The sequence below is a fragment of the Mercurialis annua genome, linkage group LG7, assembly GCF_937616625.2.
Source record: "Mercurialis annua linkage group LG7, ddMerAnnu1.2, whole genome shotgun sequence".
Lineage (NCBI taxonomy): Eukaryota > Viridiplantae > Streptophyta > Magnoliopsida > Malpighiales > Euphorbiaceae > Mercurialis > Mercurialis annua.
In genome coordinates, this window is record NC_065576.1 from 37,994,534 (window position 1) to 38,012,237 (window position 17,704).

The 17,704-nt window shown below is 33.9% G+C and overlaps 1 protein-coding gene across 1 annotated transcript; it reads left to right on the forward strand.

Annotated features, from left to right (window-relative positions):
• The first annotated feature begins 969 nt into the window (after positions 1-969).
• Positions 970-1,653, forward strand: LOC126657519 (S-protein homolog 74-like). The gene has a single exon (XM_050352224.2). It carries the CDS (start codon positions 999-1,001, stop codon positions 1,440-1,442), a length of 444 nt encoding a protein of 147 aa, XP_050208181.1. The 5' UTR covers positions 970-998; the 3' UTR covers positions 1,443-1,653.
• Positions 1,654-17,704: the final 16,051 nt, after the last annotated feature.

Below are 17,704 nucleotides of genomic sequence, written 5' to 3' on the forward strand. Positions count from 1 at the left end.
CATAAAGAAAAAACTACTGAAAACCTACCTTTCAAACCGATATAGTTGAAGATGAATCAAATGAGGAGCATGAAGGTGTGCTTGCAGTTTGGGACAGAAATTCGAAATTTTCAAGCATTTTCTAAGTTAACTAACCTATAGCGAGTTCTACCCAGAGAACTAGCCGAATGTGCCCGAGGGGTGAACCGGCTGAAGGACTGGCAAGAGGAAAACTGAGCTAGTTTACTAACTAGTTTAGCCCGGTTAAATGGCTGATGAATCGGTTTAGGCAAACAACATATTATATCTAAGCCAAACACTTATACTTTGAATTAATTTTTATTTCTAAGGGAAAAGGAAAAAAGAAAAACAATCCCGACCCAAATATAATTTCATTAGTACGGTTAATTTCTATTTTCATATTGGAATTAATTGTTTTTGTTATAATTAAACTTGTACTTAATTACTATTGATTTCATTATTTTCTTAGCAACTATACCTTTAATGAAGCGTATTATCGTAATTTCGCATGTCCCCCTTCTTCCCACGTATTAGATAGTTATTTTAGATTAGAGATAGATATAGATAATTATTCGTCAAAAAAAAAACTTTTAAATTTGACTAAAATTATTAAAATTAAATTTTTGACTCGATCTATATAAAAGTTTAAAAATATTTAAGTTTTTTTTATTTATTAGACCTTTTATAATTATGGAAGCTAGCCATTGTTTTAAATTGTAAAATTTACTATTTTGCTTCAGAAAAAAAAAGGAAGAATTATGCAAATCCCAGCTTAACTAATTCCATTATAGTTTATTTGAATTCAATTCAATCAGCTTCATTAATTTCTTATGATCAATATATTTAAATAAAGAAATAACTATCTTTGCTGACAGGAATGTAAGGCTCAAGATATAAGTTATAAATAGTTCGTTGATCTTTCTCCATAAATAATTCCAAACCAACAACATTAATCAGCTAGATAAAACCAATAATTTAGAATAACTTTTAAAATCAACATGGCAAAATTCTTGTATATTATGGCAATAGCCTTAACCTTCTTTGTTGCAAAAAATGACTCGACAATGTTCAATGCATTTCACGTTCATATTACAAGCAGACTGGGGGCAGGCAAGACCTTGACCGTGCGTTGCAAGTCCGGCGATGATGATCTTGGCATTCATAAACTAAATCCGGGCGAGAGATATACTATAAATTTCAAGCTGAATTTCTTCGCCACTACACTTTTTTGGTGCGATACGTCTCCTAATAAGACTCATTATAGGAATTTCAGGGTATTTTGGTGGGGTGACGACTTTATGCTTGAAAGGTGTAGTCCCCGTAATAATTGTTATTGGATCTTTAAAAATGAAGGAGTTTATCTAAGAAATATAAAGCGAGAAGTCAATGAATTTCGATACACATGGAAGCGTAAATATTCAAAGAAATCAAATTTGAACTAGAAGAATTATTATGCAATTCAAATATGTTCTACTCTCTTAGTTTTTCCTATGGAATTATTTGAATATTTATTTTAGAATCATTATGTACATTTTGTAATTAGTTTTTGGACAATTGTTTAATTTCAGTAAAACTCAATGATACGTTGTACGATAAAAGAGTATTTTTTTTGTGTATTTATTCTTTGGTATAACTCATTCTCGGATTCTTATACTTTTCATTTTATTTATATAATCTTTTAAAATTATTTTTTATTTCGTCCCTCAACACTCAAATTTCGTAATGATTTCGTCCTTAATTGGACTAAATAAACAAAAAATAAATTTTAAAATGGACTAAATAAATAATAAATTTTACATATGACAGTGACAGTGACAAATACAAAAGTATAAGAACCAACTAAAGAAATAAAAAAGATCGTAGACGAACTAAATAAAAAGTGAAAAGTACATGGAATTGAGGATGAGTTTTGCCATTAGAAATTAATGTACTTAAATAATCCCAATCATATATTATCATACTCTATACGTTTAAAAGAAGGTCGTCTTTTATGATATCTTCCATCACTCTCTCATGGTATATCGAGAGGAAATTATGATATATTGAAGAATTTGGTTCTCATGAAAATGAATAATGTGCTAAAGGTCAAAGTATGAAACTATTTTTTAAAAACCTAGATTGTCTAGTTATTTAGATAGATAGGTAGATATTGTGATCCAATTAGTAGAATAATCATTTCATGATTTTGTGAAAGACTGCGATGTGGATAACATTAGATGATCGTACAAAACTTTATAAGAATTTTGAAGTATGCCCAAATAACGGATAAGACTCATCGTAACTTTACAGCAAGTACAAGTACCGAGCCAATTAGGGGTGAGCAAAAACCGAGTCGAACCGAAAAACCGAGTCAAACCGAACCAAAATACACCGAACCGAAAAATAAGTGGTTAAAACGGTTTGGTTTGGTTTAAGATTTATAAAATTTGCGGTTTTCGGTTTCGGTTTGGTTTTAGTGTTCGGTCACCGAACCGAACCGAAAAAACCGAAATAATAAGGAAGGTTATTTTAGCCATTTACATGTGATACTATATATACTTTTTTAGTCCCAAACCCTAATCTTCATTACCCAGCCGCACACCCTCACCAAAACTCTAAGTCTTCATCCTCCCTTTTCCTTCTGTTATTACTCTAAATCAACTCTAAACCCTACTATTTCATTTATTCGGCGCCGGTCCTCTTATGGATTTTGTGTACCCGTGTATCTGGATGAAGACCAAGCGAGATCGGATGATGACGGTAGGGTGGAGATCGGCCGTTGACAGAGAGAAGATTGTCGATTTCTCTCTGAATTTTTTAGTAGATATAGAAAGTTTGTTTTGAATTTTTGAAGCTATTTGTAATCGTTAAGTGTTTGTATTGAATTTATTACTTAATTATATTGTTGATTTCAGATTTTTGTTTTGAAAGAGAAATAAGCTTGTCATACAAAACCATTTTTGAGTGATGTAGAAGGTTTGCTGAGAATTTTTTTCTGGATCTTTGATCTGCTTTTGAAATTTCGGTTTAAATGACTCGGTTCGGTCGGTTAAAACCGAAATTTCGGTGTACCGAACCGACAAAACCGTTCACCGAAATAGGTGGTTTGGTTTCCATTAAATAGGGATGGTTTGGTTCGGTTATGGCAGATTGCACTCCAAACCGAACCGAACCGAACCGTGCACACCCCTAGAGCCAATTATGCAATAGTGTTTCCGTAGGAGTATAATATGAAAACATTCTAAGCTTGGTATATGATGCTCATTCTAAGTCTTGTGTCTATTATATATATGAAGATAAGGAATGAAGTGTTATTGCAACTCGGGAGGAAGGGAAATCAATTTTCTTTTGTATCTTGTAAATATTCAAGTGGTTTTATAATAATTATTGTTTCCGTTAAAGTTTGTATATTAATAACACGGTCTATTGTTATTATAGATAAGTGATATGTGGTGTGTAATTTGTTTTTTTAAGTGTTATTTTAAAAGTGCACAATCCCACATTGAAAGTTTAAAAACACAAAAATGAGTTTATAAGTGAAAATCCTTTATGGGCTTATAAGTGTGTTGGAGGGAAGGGAATGGGCTCGCGCCCCCCCCCCCCCCCCCCCTCTTCGAAGTTGGAATTGGGTGTGGGCTTAGCCTGAGGTTTGATTAAATTTTTTGCTACTTGAATTTAATTATTTTTTATTTAATCATTATTTAAGCCTTATATGAGAAGGCTCATATTTTGACTAAGTAAAAACTGTTTTGGTTAATGCCTAAAAAATCGGAACAAACTTGGACTAGGCAATTAAACACGTTTAATTAACTTCTGATTAACTTCAGCCTCCATTATCTTTACTCTCAGATTTTTAGAAACAAAAATATTTTCTATTTGTTATTTAAAATTTAAACTTGCTGGATTAGGGTTGAATTAATTCGACCATATATTAAGACTGCTTCTCCTGCTCCTATTTTATTAAATAGAAGAGCTGTTGTATCCTGAAGTATATTTCAATATACGTTAGGGCAGTGACATCGAGCCTCAAGCTTAAATACACTTTGTTCATTCAAAATATTATACAACAATCTAAAAGTATATTGCATAGTCTACTGATACGATGAATACGGGTGTTACTGGTGCTGACAAGACCGACGCTCCACCTACGGTTGCCGTTCCTACTGGTGTCGTTCCGCCGACTTTAATGGCTGCCGTTCCATACGCCAAACCCTTTCCAGACATCTCAAAGATACAAGTCTTTGGCGGTGAAAACTTTCGGCAATGGCAGGAGCGGATCTTTACTGTTCTCGACATGCACGATGTTGCCTCTGCATTAACTGAGGCAAAACCACTTCCTACTGCTGTCAAGGAATCCGAAACATGGCTTTATGCCAATAAGGTTTGTTGACACACAATAATCAGTACATTATCTAATGAACTTTTTGACGTTTATTGTGCGTACAAGGAAGCAAAACAGATATGGGAGTCCATGATCAGCAAGTACACGATTGAGGATGCTGGCAAACAAAAGTTTGTAATTGGAGACTTTTGCAAATGGATGATGGCCGAGGACAAGGATATGATTGCTCAGATTAATGAATACCACAAACTGCTGGAGGATCTTAAAGGAGAATCGATTACACTCCCTGAGAAATTCATTGCTGGAATTCTGATTGAGAAACTGCCTCAATCATGGAATGACTATAAGCAGAATCTGAAACATAAGCACAAACAGCTTACTTTGTAGGAACTGATCACTCACATCATCATTGAGGAGACGAACCGAAAAGAGATCAAAGCTGCCCGAAATAAGGCATTAACAACAAGGGCAAACATGGTGCAAAACAAGGGGAACTTTAAGAGGTATGATCAAAAACCCCTTGTAGTTGTTAATTCTGAATACATGCCCAAGGTTGCTAACTCCACTGCTTTTGAGAAAAAGAGTACCTGTTTTGTGCGTGGAAAGCCATGTCACTTTGCAGCTCAATGCAGGAAAAGAATGAGAGAAATGGCAATCCTCCTAAGCCAAATGCGAATTTGGTCGAAGGAGATGACATAGTTGATGCAGTCATTTCTGAAGTGAATCTGGTGGCTGATGCGAGAAACTGGGTGGTAGACTCTGGTGCTACCGAGCATATCTGTGCAAGCAGAGATGCTTTTTCCTCCTACAAACCAGTAGGGGATGGAGAAGAACATGTGTTCCTTGGTGATTCCCGAACAACCCCTATTCTTGGAAAATGAAAGGTTCTTCTCAAGCTCACATCAAGGAAGACATTGGCTCTGAATGGAGTACTTCATGTACCAAATATTAGGCTAATTTGTTGTCTGTTGCACTAATGGGTAAGGGTGGAGTTAAGGTGTCATTTGAGTCTGACCAGATTATAATGACAAAAAATAATGTCTTTGTGGGAAGGGGTTATTGTAATCAGGGTTTGTTTGTTTTGAATGTTGCTGAAATAATAAAAGAGACTGCATCTCCTTCTGCTTATTTGATTGACTCTATTGATTTATGGCATGCTAGATTAGGACATGTGAATGCTAGCTATATAAAGAAAATGCAATCAATTGGAATAATTTCTGGCATTAATAAAATAAATTTGGATAAATGTCAAATATGTGCTGAAGCTAAATTAACAAGGAAAACATGTCATTCTATTGTTAGAGAATATGAACTACTTAGTTTAATTCACACTGATTTTGGAGACTTAAAATAGACCATGACTAGAGTTGGTAAAAAATATTATGTGACCTTTATTGATGATTGTTCTAGGTATGCTAGAGTTTATTTGCTAAGAAATAAAAAGATGAAGCATTTGATATGTTTTTAATTTATAAGGCTGAAGTTGAAAACCAACTTAATAAAAAGATAAAAAGAATTACACCAGATAGAGGAGGTGAATATATATATATATATATATATATATATATATATATATATATATATATATATATATATATATATATATATATAGCATTTAATGACTATTGTGAAAAAGAAGGAGTAATACATGAAGTAATCCCTCCATATTCCCCTGAATCTAATGGTGTAGCAGAAAGAAAAAATATAACCCTAAAAGAAATAATGAATGCACTATTAGTTAGTTCTTCTGCTAGTGATAACTTGTGGGGTGAAGCAATATTAACTGCTTGTCATTTACAAAATAGAATACCCTATAAGAAAACTGGTAAAACACCTTATGAACTGTGGAAAGGTTATAGACCTAACCTGAAATATTTAAAAGTGTGGAGGTGCCTAGTTAAAGTAATGTTGCCTAACCCTAAGAAAAGAAAAATAGGCTCTAAGACCTCTGATTGTATGTTTATTGGGTATGCTGAACATAGTGCTGCATATAGGTTTTTTGTATTGAAAAGTGATGTACTTGATTGCAATACAATTGTTGAAACTAAAAATGCTGAATTCTTTGAGAATGTGTATCCACTAAAAACTGAGTCGATTTCTCATATGCCCACTGTTAATGAAAATGAAACTGAAAATATAACAGTGAACTCTACTGAGGAGTTGAGATGGAGCAAGAGACAAAGAATTGAAAATTCTTTTGGAAATGATTTTTATACTTATTTGGTTGATAATGAACCTCTAACTTTTAATGAAGCTGTTTCTTCTTCTGAGTCTGTTTTCTGGAAAGAAGCTATTAAAACTGAAATTGATTCAATTAATCAAAATAATACTTAGGTTTTAGTTGATTTGTCTCCTGGCGCAAAACCCATTGGCTGTAAATGGATTTTTAAAAGAAAAATGAATCCTGAAAGTTTAATTGAAAAATATAAAGTTAGATTGGTTGCGAAAGGCTTTTCTCAAAAACCAAATATTGATTATTTTGACACTTTTGCCCCTGTAACTAGAATTGCTTCAATAAGAGTTTTAATTGCCTTAACTTCAATTCATAAACTTTTTATTCATCAAATGGATGTTAAAACAGCGTTTTTAAATGGCGAGTTAGAAGAAGAAATTTATATGACTCAACCCGAGGGTTGTGTTGTTTCAAAACAAAAGAACAAAGTTTGTAAACTTTTGAAATCATTATATGGTTTGAAACAAGCTCCTAAACAATGGCATGAGAAATTTGACCAAGTTCTGATTAGTGATGGTTTTTCCTCTATTGATGTCGATAAATGTGTTTATACTAAAGTGATTGAAAGTGAGTCTGTCATCATTTGTTTGTATGTGGATGATATGCTTATATTTGGTACATGCCTTGGTATAATACATGAGACAAAGTCTTTTCTTGCTTCTCAATTTGATATGAAAGATATGGGAGAAGCAAATGTGATTTTGGGTGTTAAAATCATAAGGAATTGTGATAGTATTATGCTATCACAAGGGCATTATGTTGAGAAACTTCTTAAGAAGTTTGGACATTTTGATGTCACACCTGTGAGTACTCCTGATGATGCTAACACTCAATTAATGAAAAATAGAGGAGATCCTGTGGTTAAAACTGAGTATGCTCAGGTTATTGGGAGTCTGATGCATCTGATGAATTTCTCTCGACCTGCATAGCTTATGTTGTGTGTAGATTGAGTAGATATACTCATAATCCCAAACGTGATCATTGAAATGGCATTGTCAGACTAATGAAATATTTGAGAGGAACCATGAATTATGGTATCCTATACAGTGGATTTCCCGTTGTACTAGAAGGGTACAGTGATGCTAACTGGATCTCTGATTCAGATGAGACAAAATCCACTAGTGGTTATGTGTTTACACTTGGAGGAGGTGCAATTGCTTGGAGATCATCTAAGCAAACGTTAATTGCCAAATCCACTATGGTGTCCGAGTTTATAGCTCTGGAATTAGCTGGCAATGAGTCTGAGTGGTTGAAAAACTTCTTAGTCAGTATTCCTTTGGGAATAAAACCAAATCCTTCAGTGTCTATGCATTGTGATTGCCAAGCGGCAATAGCCATTGCTAAGAATAAGGCTTACAATGGAAAGAATAGACATTTACGTCTAAGACATGATGTGGTAAAACAATTGCAAAAGGATGGAATTATGTCCATTGACTATGTGAAGTCAGAGCTGAATTTGGTCGATCCTCTGACTAAACCTTTGGGAAGGAAAATGATCCTTGAAACATCAAGGGGAATGGGACTTGTGCCAATTTGAGAATTAACTGTGATCGTAACCCGACCTCTGTGATTGGAGATCCCATGAATTTGGTTCATACGGGTAATAACAAGTCATGTGTTAGTTCTGCTAGTACTAAATTTTGAATTAATTCATTCCTATGGTGTGGGTTGTGCTAGAAGCAACTATTGTGAGGTTGAGTTGTAACTCTTAATGATTTCATAGTCCTTAAGGATAATTTATATTTAGTTGCTATATAAACTTGATGAAATCACCTATATGAGTGTGGAGTGGGGCCGCTCTTAAATGAATTGTGGCTAAGTTATTAGAGCACTCATGAACAAAGAGGTACGCGCACGGCCTAAATGCGCACAACCGTGTTGAGTAGCAGTTTGTGAAAGTATAATGTGATTGTTGAGAACTATAACTTACAAATGGAATTCTTGGTTCATAGAAGTTTAAAACTTCACCAGACTTACCGTGAGTTATAACTTTTCTTTTCAGGTTTTGGTTCATAGTCCAAAAGATACCGAAACTGATGCATTTATATTTAGAATCTAGTCTAGCAAATGTTTTTGAAATAAGTAGGGGATTGTTGTGTAATTTGTTTTTTAAGTGTTATTTCAAAAGTGCACAATTCCATATTGGAAGTTTAAAGAGACAAAAATGAGTTTATAAGTGAAAACCCTTTATGGGCTTATAAGTGTGTTGGAGGGAAGGTAATGGGCTGCCCCCCCTTCGGAGTTGGACTTGGGTGTGGGTGGATGTTGCAAATCAAGTGGGCCCCTTCTGTGGCTTGATTAAATTTTTTGCTACTCGAAATTAATTATTTTTTATTTAATCATTTAGCCTTATATGAGAAGGCCCATATTTTGACTAAATAAAAATTGTTTTGGTTAATGCCTAAAAAATCGGAACAAACTTGGACTAGGCAATTAAACATGTTTAATTAACTTTTAATTAGCTTCTGTAATATCCCGTTTTTTTTTAAAAAAATTTATTTTTGCATTCCGTCAAGTTTTAGGTAAATTATTATTATTATTATTATTATTATTAAACGTTTTTATTTTATTTTATTGGAATCGCCCGTTGATTTGGTCGTGATTCGATTCATATTGGGTTGGGATTATTAAACCTTAAAACAAAAAGAAAAAAAAATAAAAAAAAAGCAAAAGGAAAATAAAATTTAAATGATATGGATTATGCATGAATTCATGCATTCACGTTGTCCATTTCTTTTCCTTTCTTAAAGAATAAATAAGCCCATTCCCTTATATTATTGCAAGCCCATAACTTTTCTTCTTAATCTTCATTATAAGAAACAGAAACTAACAGTTTCACCCTGAAACCAAAATCCTTATTTATACTGCTAAGGTTTCAGCGATAATTCCGTTTCTTTCCTTCCTATTTAAACACGTCGTCCATCTATTTTGTTCATCAATGTTTGTTACAAAACCCTAGCCGCCAATACTCTGAACCCAGCTGATCGTATCATCATCGTTTATAGGCGGTAAGTATTCTATCTTGAGTATTCAGCTTTAGCGTTAAACGACATTACGTATCTTTGATGTTCTCTTTCGTTTCTTGATCGAAATCAGAACCGTTCGATCCCAGAGATTGTAGACTCGTTTCTTTACAAGTCCATAGCTTCGGAATCTGAAACGGTAAGCTAACTTGTTCGTTTGAACCACCACCGTTATACCGTCGTGATTAGATTCAGATTTTAGTTTTGAACAACTTTCAGTTTATTGATCCGTTCGTGTTCGTTTCTAGATCGAAATCGAATCCGTTTGATCTCAGAGATTCTAGACTCACGTATCTACGATTCCCCACCTCGTTTTCGTTGAACGGTACGCTATTGATTCCGTTTCAATCACCTCCATTTCATCGTTTTTGTACGCAATATGTTTCTGTTTTGCCTTTAAGTTTCTGCCGATGATTGTGTTCATGATGTTTGGTTACTGTTACGGTTTTAGCATCTTTGATTGATGGCTTAGCGAGATTGAATTGATTTGTATTGTTTCAATGTGTAAATTTTCATACGGTTATCGTCGCCTCGTTTTGCTTCCTGCCATTTTGTTTGATTTTGAATTCTTTACTTATTGCTACGGTGCCTCTTAAATTGGTTAAGGGTTTGGAGTTTTGGGTGATCATGTGTAGGTTAATATGAATCTAAAGAGTTTAAGTTTGTGAACCTTGGATTCTGCAACTTCATGACTTAGGCGGGTGGTTTGTGTTTAAATGATGAAGATGGCTTATTAGCCACTTTGATTATTAAATTGTTTTGTTTGAATCAATTAGATCCTTAAAGTTAAACATAAACTAATAACTTGGATTTTATTTTGATTTATAAATTAAATATTGAAAACGATGCTTATTTATAAATTAAGTTAATATAATTACTCGGGTAATTATATTTAAATTCGAATTTAAATTTGGTATAATTTGGCTAAATTACAATTTAGTCCCTGAACGATTTTATAACTTATTTAAGTAAGTTTTTGATTAGTAACTTTATATTTTGTTTTAATTATAAACAAAAGTAATTAATTTGATTTCGAATATCAAATTGGCTAAAGTACAGTTTAGTCCGTAATTGGCTAAAGTACAGTTTAGTCCCTAAACTTTATAAACTTAGAATGGTTAAGTTTTGGTTGTAACTTGGGTTACTTGAAATTGAAGTTATTGAGTTCCGCTTTTAAAATGGATTATTATTTTATTAAATTGTTTTCTAAATATAAACTCGGGTTTATATTGATAAATGTTTTGAGTCGGGTTAGACTTGGGTCACCCGACAGGTGGGGTTAGCTTGGTAGTTATTGGTAACTCGGTTAACCCACTATTTGGAAATTAATTATTATTTAATGATTATTAAATAATATTTGTAAATTGGATTTTAAAGTGAGAACTCAATAGACTTATATTAATTGGACTTTATTACCTTTTGGGTATTTTTGTGTGTTCTGGCTTGTATATTTCCGACGTGTTAATTGTGCTAGTCATATGTGGTGTCTAGTACTCTCTAGAGTTAGGGTCTGATTTTAATAATTATTTTATTTGTCTAGACTCGTCTACTGTTCGTGCTTCAGAGGCGAACCAGAGTTAGTTGCTTGCCGGTATTTCACGCGGATTAGCAAGCAGTGAGTTTGTATTTACTATTTACCGCTTTATTAAGTAAATTGTTATTTTAATATTAAATATATATACTGTACGTATATTTCGAACTGTTTTTATATTATGGCTCTTAGTTGGAACATGCTACCTAATGGGCGTCATTAGGACTGCGTGCGCACCGGTATTGATCTGGGTAAGGTATATATGGAAATGTGGTAACTCGGTGTGAGCATAGCTCTCGGGACCAGGCAGAGTAACTCGGTGTAGCTCAGCTCTCGGGACTCTGGTATAAGTGTGGTCAGTGGTAACTCGGTGTAGCTCAGCTCTCGGGACCAGACCTATTGGATTATGATTATTATTTAGAATTGTGGTTTAGGGTTCCAACTATTATCCGTAATATCGTTATTAAATGTCTTAAACGTTTTAAAGGTTTTCCACTTAATAAATGTAGATAGTGGTATGAACTCATCTCAGTATATCTGACCCCGTTGTTTTCCCAATTTTCCCCAGGGTTATGATCTGAGAGAGTCTGGTGATCTCCGCATTTACTTTTCTTCGGAGGTTTCCTTTTTATTTTAGTAAAACTGTAAAACTGTTTTATTCTTAGACCGCAGTAGTTGACTAGACGTCTTTACTATTATTACAGTTGTTTGTCGGATTGGTTCGACTGGTTTTATTGCTTTGGCATGCTATATTATTTATATTGGTTCATGATAAATCTATTTTAGACTCAGAATTGAATAAGCATGTTATATTAACTGTTGATTATTACAACTGTTAGTTTAGGCTGAAGTCTCGGTTGCCCCCGAGCATTGGTTTTCTGCAGGTTTATGTGTTTATGCTTTATATGGGAGGCTAGCTACGGGTTTCGGTACTACATTACCCATACCCTAGCGCCGGTCGCGATTCATGAAAATGGGTCGTGACAGCTTCAGCCTCCATTATTTTTACTCTCAGATTTTTAGCAACAAAAATATTTTCTATTTGTTATTTAAAATTCAAACATGTTGGATTAGGGTTGAATTAATTCGACCACATATTAAAACTGCTTCTCCTGCTCCTATTTTATTAAATAGAAGAGCTGTTGTATCTTGGAGTATACTTTGATATATTTTTAGAACAGTAACATTACGCCTCAAGCTTAAATAGGATGACTTCAGAAATCCTAAATATAGTTAAGTAAAATTATGTGTGCTCTGTACTAATGGATATTAATAAAATATTACGTAAATAATTAATTAGAAAAAGGTTTGTACCAATATCAAAAAATATAATAAAAAAATTATTAAACAAAAGAAAGTCTATAAAAGAATTATGAATATGAGATATTTAAAATTCGTCATTAACGAAAAATGATAAGCACCTATTTTCTAAATAGATATATTATATTTCAAGAGACTGTTTATATTTGTTTTTTTAAACAAAGGCTAAATACTGTTTATATTTGAATAAGTATAAAAGGTAAATTTTTAATAAAGTTTAAAGTGTTTAAAAAGGATTCAAAAAGAAAGAATATATTTAGATTGTTTAAATAAATTCATAAGTAGATAATTGAGATAAGTTTAAAAAGAGTTTTAATCTATTTCTGATATTATTAATACGAAAGTTTAAAAAGATCGGTGGGGATATATTTGATATATTCATAACTAAAAAATGACTAAATTTTATCATAAATCCTTTAAAAGTTCGGAAATTTAAAATTGGTTGGTTATACGATCCTAAAGAATTTATTATCGCATGACAAAGTAAGGCATTTCTAAACAGTATAAGGAAAAATTCTTAGATAGACCGAGTCTACCACGTCATTTGTAGACTAATCACTCATAATATAATACCTTATTAAGATGATGGCAATATTGTAATATCATCATTAAGATTTAAATGCATTTATTGCACCATTATTACGATATTACCATCATTTTAATGAGGTGTTGTATTATGAGTGGCTTAGTTTACGGATGATGTGGTAGACTCGGTGAATCTAAGAATTTCTCTAGTATAAGATACACTCTTTGATAGGTATATGTGGATTTATTCATATAGGATCAATTTTCTATATAGGTTGCACAAATCCTACTATTGCTCCTCTAACCTGACCCAATATTAATATCAAAGTTTAAGTTTGAGAAAGTTAAATTTCATATAAAGATTATTTTGATTAAAGTATAAAATTTTAATTGTGAATTGTAAAGGATAAAAGTTAAAAGGGTATCCAAGGTTAGTGAGATATGAGATCTCTAAATTGAAATTAAAAAATTAAATAATTTATAAAGCTATTTTGTGACCCTATGTTTAATTATGAAATAATTAAAAATAAGAATTTGAAGTTGTGATTAGATCTTAAATTTAAACTTATTATGAAATAAGAGATTTTTTATGTGATATCACTACTAAAAAAAATATGCTTTTATGAGTTATATAGTTATGCAAGTTATGATCACATGATAGTGGAAGTTATTATATAAAATAACTCTAATATTCAAATACTAAACAAGTCAAAATGAATATTAATTAAAATTATATTGAAATTTGTTAAATATGAATTGAGTCTATTAATAGATTAAGTGTAAATATGAGATATATAATGTTGGACATTTGTCTTTTCATACTCCTTGATTTTCGCTTTAACAATCAATTATGAGTGTCCTAATATTATTTATAAATGTGCGGGAACATCTAGTATCACTCGGGAGTTAATTAGGAGCCTTTTAGCGAAAATCGAGTCGTCGATTTTCCAAGCTGTCAAAGAGGTTTTCGCACACGCGAAACAAGAGTGTCACAGGTGCGAACCCAAGGTCAAGACGCGGCATGTCTTAGTCACGGGCGCGACATGACTAGGGCTAAAATCCTAACTTTATGAACGAGATTCACAAGGGCAAAATAAGGAGTCACGGGCGCGAGTTTCATGACCGTTGAAGGCCGACAATATATTTGGAGAGCCCCAAAGAAGTGATGACATGTGACAATAGTAATTGAAAAATCTGTCATACAACAGAAGGTCGCGGGTGTGAAGGGAGTGTAGCGGGCGCGACAATGGTACAGTTAGCAAAAGCAATTTTTGTTTGTTTATGCTTGCTTGACTTTTGTAATGGGTATAAATATAAACACATTAGAATTCTTTTGGAGAGAGATGAGTGGTCCAATCATCAATTGAAGGAGAATGCTCAAAATATAAAAGCCTAATCACTCAAAACCCTCTCACCTTTATCCCCTTTTACAAATATACCCCGACGTAGGAATTTCTCCAATTTTACCCTAATTTACCCTTCTATGTTTCAATTATACTCTAAAACATTAAATTATCCTCTTTTCACTTGAAAAAATGTTTAAAATAATTCTTCATTTTTAGCCTATATTTCAATTAAACCCTAATATTATTAATAATATAAAAAAGGGTTAAATGCAAATTCATACACCAACTTTGACCTAATTTGCAATTACAACATAAACTTTTAAACTTGGCAATGTCGGTAACCAACTTTCATTTCTTGGCAAATTGGTACACCGACCAATCATAAAATGACAAATGGCGGTTTATTACAATGTCCACGTTAGTGTTTTTTGAGTTTGGTGTATCGATTTACCAAAAGTGTAAAGTTGGTTACTGACATTGCCAAGTTTCAAAGTTTATGTTGTAATTGCAAATTAGGTCAAAGTTGGTGTATGAATTTGCATTTAACCCTATAAAAAATGAAAAAAAAATTAAATTTTTTTTATAAGTGAAAAGAATTCAATTTAATGTTTTGGGGTAAAATGAATAAAAAGCCAAATTAGGATAAAATTGGAGAAATTCCTAGGTCAGGATATATTTGCAAAAAAGGTTAAAAGTGAGGGGGTTTTGAGTGATTAAGCCAAATAAAAAAGCCATCACAAATTCTCATCTCCTCAATCTCAAGAGAAGAAGTGAGCAGAATTCAACATTTGTCATATGCCAAGCAAATATCCTTGAGGAAATGCTATGAATGTACCCTGACCTACTCAAGGTCAAATATCCTTGGCGGAATTCCTACTCAAGGTCGCGTATTGATAGATGCCTCATATCAAGCTCAGCGGGTCAATCTTGGCCTAATATGTCGTTAATGGCATTAAACGGAGGGGGTTCTGATCATATTCCAATTTACTTCAGGTCGGATAAAAAGTTTGATTGGGGACTAAAACCTTTTCGTTCAGTGGACGCTTGGTGGGATCACGATTCATTTCAGCCTTTTCTTGCAGAGAGCTGGACTTCGGTTTGTTCTAATACTCCAAACCTTATTCAAAGGCTAAAGGAGCTGAGGCACAAAATCAAAATCTGGAATTCAGAGGTGTTTGGAGATCAAAACAAGTTAATTAAAGAATTGAGCGATAAAATTCATGTTATTGATGCAGCTGCCGATCACAACTTGTTAACTGAAGAAGGAAGATCCGAGTTAGCTGGTCTTCGGGCTAATCTTTGGGTGGCTGAGAAGAGAGCTGAGTCGCTTTGGGTTCAAAAATCAAGGTTAAAATGGAGTATCGAAGGAGACAGAAATACGAAGTTTTTCCACAGCACTGCTTCTGCGCATTTTAGAAACAATCATATTGGTTCAATTTATGTAGATGACACTTCTTACACGGACCCTATGGAGATTCGGTTCCATATCAGAGAATTCTACAGAAACCTTTTTGTAAAGAAAGGGGAAATTAAGTTTGATATTTCAAGTCTTGGCTTTGATAAACTCTCAGAGACGCAGTCTAGCTCCCTGATTTTGTCGTTTGAAGAACAGGAGATCTTTGAGGCTATCTCTTCTTGTGGTAGCAAGAAAGCACCGGGTCTGGATGGCTTTAATTTTTTATTTTACAAGAAAGCTTGGCCAATCTTGAAAGATGTTGTTATTAATTTTTTCTCGAAATTCCATAGATTTAATACTCTTCCTAGGGGTATAAACTCTTCATTTATGGTTTTGGTTCCTAAGATTGCTGGATCTTCTGATATTAAAGACTATCGCGCTATTAGTCTTGTCAATGGGATGTACAAGATGCTTTCCAAAGCTTTGTCTCGTCGTCTATCTCCTCTCCTTTCTGCAGTGATCTCGGATAACCAGCATGCTTTCCTAAAAGGCAGAAGTATAGTGGAGTGCTCTATGGTTGCTAATGATCTTGTTCACATGGCTACTAGGAGGAAAGACAAGCTTCTTATTCTGAAATTAGACTTTCATAAGGCTTTCGACAGCATTGATTGGGAGTACCTTTTTTCTGTTATGCGTTGTATGAACTTTCCAGAGAAATGGGTTGAGTGGATGTCGTGTTGTTTGACGTCCGGAACGACGGCTGTGTTGGTTAATGGGAGTCCTACTGATCCTATTTCTCTCGGAAGGGGTGTGCGTCAGGGCGATCCTATATCTCCGTATTTATTTGTTATTGCTGCAGAAGGCTTGAAGCGTATCTTGGATAGGGCTGCTGAGAAGGGATACTCGCAAGGATACAAATTTTCAGATAATCACGACCCCATCTCTATGCTGCAGTTTGCAGATGACACTATTTTGTATCTCCCTTATGATGTTGAGCAGGTGAAAAACTTGACAAGAATTCTTCATTGTTTCGAGTTGATATCAGGATTAACTATCAACTACCATAAAACTTCAGTCATGGGAATCAATGTTGATGAGCAGGACCTTATTGGGGTAGCAAATATTGTGGGCTGTAAAATGGAGCGTTTTCCCATTAAATATCTAGGTCTTCCTTTGGCTAGAAAGAGTCTCACCTCGGGTTCTTGGGATTATGTGGTTGAGCGTTTCAAAGCGCGCTTAGCTTTATGGAAAGGTACTATGTTGTCCCCGGCAGGCAAGTTAGTTTTTATCAAATCCGTCTTATTTAGTATCCCCGTTTATTTCTTGTCCTTGTTTGGTATGCCTGTGATGGTTCAAAATAGGCTTGAATCGTATATGATTCGATTTCTATGGAAGGGCGATATTTCAAATAGGGTTATGAGTAAGGTAGCCTGGAAGGTGGTTTGTCAAAAATTTGAAAACGGTGGTTTGGGTCTTTATAATTTGCGTATTAGGAACCAAAGTCTTTTATTCAAATGGGTCTGGAAGTTGAGAACTTCAAATCGTGCCTCTCTTTGGTCCATAGTTACTTCGAGTTGTTCTTTAGTGTTTGATTGGAATTCTTTGAGATTTGGAGATGCAAAAAAGATGTCTTTTATATGGAAAGGAATCAAAAAACTTTGCTGCAATGATGTGAAAGGTTGGGGTGTTTTTGTTTCGAATGTGCACTTTAAAGTCGGAAAAGGTGACTCTGTTTCTCTTTGGCACGATAACTGGATGGGTAATGCGCCAACTTCTACCTTATTTCCTCGCCTTTACAATTTATCGAACCAAAAGCAAGCTAGTATTGAAGATATTTGGTTAGGGAATTGGCGATGGCGTCGAAGACTTCGTGGTAATGAGCTGCTGATCTTAAATGATTTATTATCCAGTTTTGGTCGAATTATCCAAGTTTCAGTTAGAGAAGATGTTGTTAAATGGAATGCTTCGTCTGGTGTCTTTTCTGCTGCTTCTTTTTGTGCCCTTATGAA

Bases quoted from the DNA above. Each gene is read 5' to 3' on its own strand.
- LOC126657519 (XM_050352224.2), top strand. From the start codon at position 999: ATGGCAAAATTCTTGTATATTATGGCAATAGCCTTAACCTTCTTTGTT.